General features: G+C 32.9%; 1 protein-coding gene across 1 annotated transcript; it reads right to left on the bottom strand.

Moving 5' to 3' along the window:
• Positions 1 to 1,617: 1,617 nt before the first annotated feature.
• Positions 1,618 to 2,214, bottom strand: LOC113290415. The gene has a single exon (XM_026540023.1). It carries the CDS (start codon positions 2,212 to 2,214, stop codon positions 1,618 to 1,620), a length of 597 nt encoding a protein of 198 aa, XP_026395808.1.
• Positions 2,215 to 3,083: the final 869 nt, after the last annotated feature.

The following is a 3,083-nucleotide window of genomic DNA, read 5'->3' as shown; positions in this document are numbered from 1 at the left end:
CAGCAATTCCTAAAAGGTATCAAAATATCTCTCTTTACGGGGATTCGTCCGTGGATGTAGACAAACCATGCCGAACCACGTAAAATTCATGACTATCATCTTTATACATTTTTGTATTATTAACCCTAGTTTTCAACATCATCACCAAAATCATTGTATTTAGTGCCTGAAAATATTTCTGGATACAAACGACATATATAGATTCATAGCCATAGTAAGATTTCATTAATGGTATAGATTCATAATAATTAGAAAATGTTAAGCGGCGTACTGCAAATTTCTGGTCACCAGACAGATTTTGGACTGCGAGACTTAATCTGAACGATTTCGACAGCTTTTGAGTTGTGATGTAATTATTGGGCGGAAAATTAGATTTTGAATTATGAGGAAAATTTTGGATCAGACCTGTTCGATTTTGTGTCACATGTCACACGATATATGTTGAGCTTCCGACCCATTTTGAGTTGTTAATTAAATATCATCATTTAATTGGGGGCTCCGAAAATTAATTAGGGACTTCACATTAGAAGACAAAAAAGATCACACAAACCTAATTTTAATACCCTTATCCAAATATTTTAGGTAATGACTAATCTATCCTTATTTAATTACTGATAATTTTATTTAATTAGTGTTAACCTCACCTAAATTTGATTTTAACCTTTTTCTTTTTTCAAATTTTTTTTAGCAATTTTTTTTGTTTTTTTTTTCTAAGACTTGCATGAAAAGTCGTTAGGTAGTGAAGTTTTTCAATAACGACTCTTCACAGTCGTTAAAGTTTCAAAAACGACCACAAGAGTCGTTACTGTTTAAAAGTTGTTTCTTGACGACTCTAAACTGTCATTAATGCTTATAAAAGAGTCGTTAACTTTTTTAATGTATTTCCGCCATTAATGACTCTTAGAAGAAGATAACGACTCTTTTATAAGCATTAACGATTGTTTAGAGTCGTCAAGAAACAACTTTTAAACAGTAACGACTCTTGTGATCGTTTTTGAAACTTTAACGACTGTTAAGAGTCGTTATTGAAAAACTTCACTACCTAACGACTTTTCATGCAAGTCTCAGAAAAAAAAAATTGCAAACAAGAAATTTGAAAAAAAAAAGTTAAAATCAAATTAAGTAGATAAACAAAATTTTGGGTTTAAAAATGAAAATGAGTTGGGATTTAGAGTTAAGGGTTAATAGAATTTTGAGTTTTAGGTTTAGTGAAGAGTAAAACAGTATTTTCACCATATTTTGTAGTGAAAATAGATTTTTTGAGGTGGGAATAAAATGGCTGAGGCCCCTAATTATCTTCTAGAGCCCCCAATTAAGCGTTATTTTCTGAGGCAAATTTGAGACAATATGGAGATTTTTTTAGACCACATTGAAGAGTTTGGGTCACAAACAAGGCCGAAGTTGGCTCGGTAAGTAAGCAAATTCAGGTTCACAAGAAAAATTTGTGTCAGATAGATTTTGATTTAAAGTTTAAAATCAAGACTTAATCCTATCATGTATTTCATCTGATCATTCTTTTCCTTTTTCAAGAGAATTTAGTTACCCAAATAAATGTTCCGTTTCATATATAACTACTCGTATTTACATTTTGAAGAGATAAAAAAGATATAGAAAAGCCTAAAACACTTCTAGTGTTGCAGCAACCGCAAAAACATCCTCGTTTGTATCAGTACACCCCCCATGTTTACATCCACACTCCTTCCAGTTCTTCGATGAAAATCGAGCTTGGCTCTTATTTTTCAATGTATGTATTGTTTCGGGTACTGTAATCTTCATTCCAATTCGCAATGAAGCTGGTTTCGAACCCTCGGAAATGCTATTGTGTTTTGAAATTGTAGGAACCCATCTCTCAATTGAAAGCTCAGGTGATTCCAACACTTGTAGCCATGAAATTTCAGCAGTACCCAAAACTTTAGACCTGCCAAAAATTGATTTCGAAGTTCTTGATCGGAGCTCGAATACCATACTTTGTTGACTAAGTTTATCAATAACATCTCTATCTCTCGAACATTGGAGTGAAATCGATTCGTTCCAACATGGATCATACATAGACGATGATGGCACTTCGCGAGTATTGAGCCGAATTCTGTCGTTGTTTTCATTCAAGATATAGTATCTTACAGATATAGTTCCACTGGTGGAGAAGTCAAGGTTTTTAGCTTTTATGATTCTAAGCTCACAGTTAAGTGAAGAACATTTTTCACAAGTATCCATTGAGAGATTGATTGTGAGAGATAATTAAGGAGAGAAAGAGAGGTTGTATTTGTTGTTCATGTGGAGGATGTGAGTTTGTATATTGAGCCTCTGGTGTTGGAGGATTATATATAGGATTTCTGGTTGTGCTTGGGAATATACTGTTTTCTTAAGTTGATTTGCCGCTTTACTAAAAAGAATGAATGAAATCCCCACCCAAATCTTTGCTTCTAGTTAAATAATTAGCCCATGAACTTTATATTAGTTCCAGGAAATTAATAACATAAAGTGGTACACAGTTGACAACTACTTCGAGGATATCTGGCTTGACCTCTTGGAGATCTTGAGAGGCTACTACTTTCCAAATCTTAAAATATTAATCAGTGAATAAAGATTTTGAATCTTCATTTCTCTTATGCCGGGGGGACTCCAGGAACGAAGAACAAAACGTTGTTTAGGAATGGCATTAGAAGAATATGAAAGAATGTGTTGTGGATAACACGTACGTTGGATTTATCTTGTGGTTAATATTAATAACAAGACCAAGATAATCTCAAAGACTCGGACATTAGAACTCGAATAACTAGTTAAGCAGATGGTAGATCCTCACTTTTTCATAAGATAAAATCTAACAAATTAAAAATCACTTTACGTGCAGTTTTAAAATCTTATGCAGCTGTATTTTTCAAGCTCAACACTTCAATAGTATCCTTATCTTGTGGTTAATATTAACAACATAATCTCAAGCACTATTTAAATTTAAAGTAGATGGATTAAACAAAATAAAATCTACTACATCTTGATCCCCACTTGTGCATAAATTAAAATCTAACAAGACAGAGTTAGAATATACATATATATGCATGGCCTTTTTTGAAATCTTTGAAACA

This window comes from Papaver somniferum, chromosome 6 (assembly GCF_003573695.1).
Source record: "Papaver somniferum cultivar HN1 chromosome 6, ASM357369v1, whole genome shotgun sequence".
In the NCBI taxonomy this organism is placed as follows: Eukaryota; Viridiplantae; Streptophyta; class Magnoliopsida; order Ranunculales; family Papaveraceae; genus Papaver; species Papaver somniferum.
This window is presented reverse-complemented; position numbering and strand designations above follow the sequence as displayed.

What these genes read in the sequence shown, in the direction of transcription:
- LOC113290415 (XM_026540023.1), bottom strand. Translation starts at nt 2,214, where the DNA reads ATGGATACTTGTGAAAAATGTTCTTCACTTAACTGTGAGCTTAGAATC.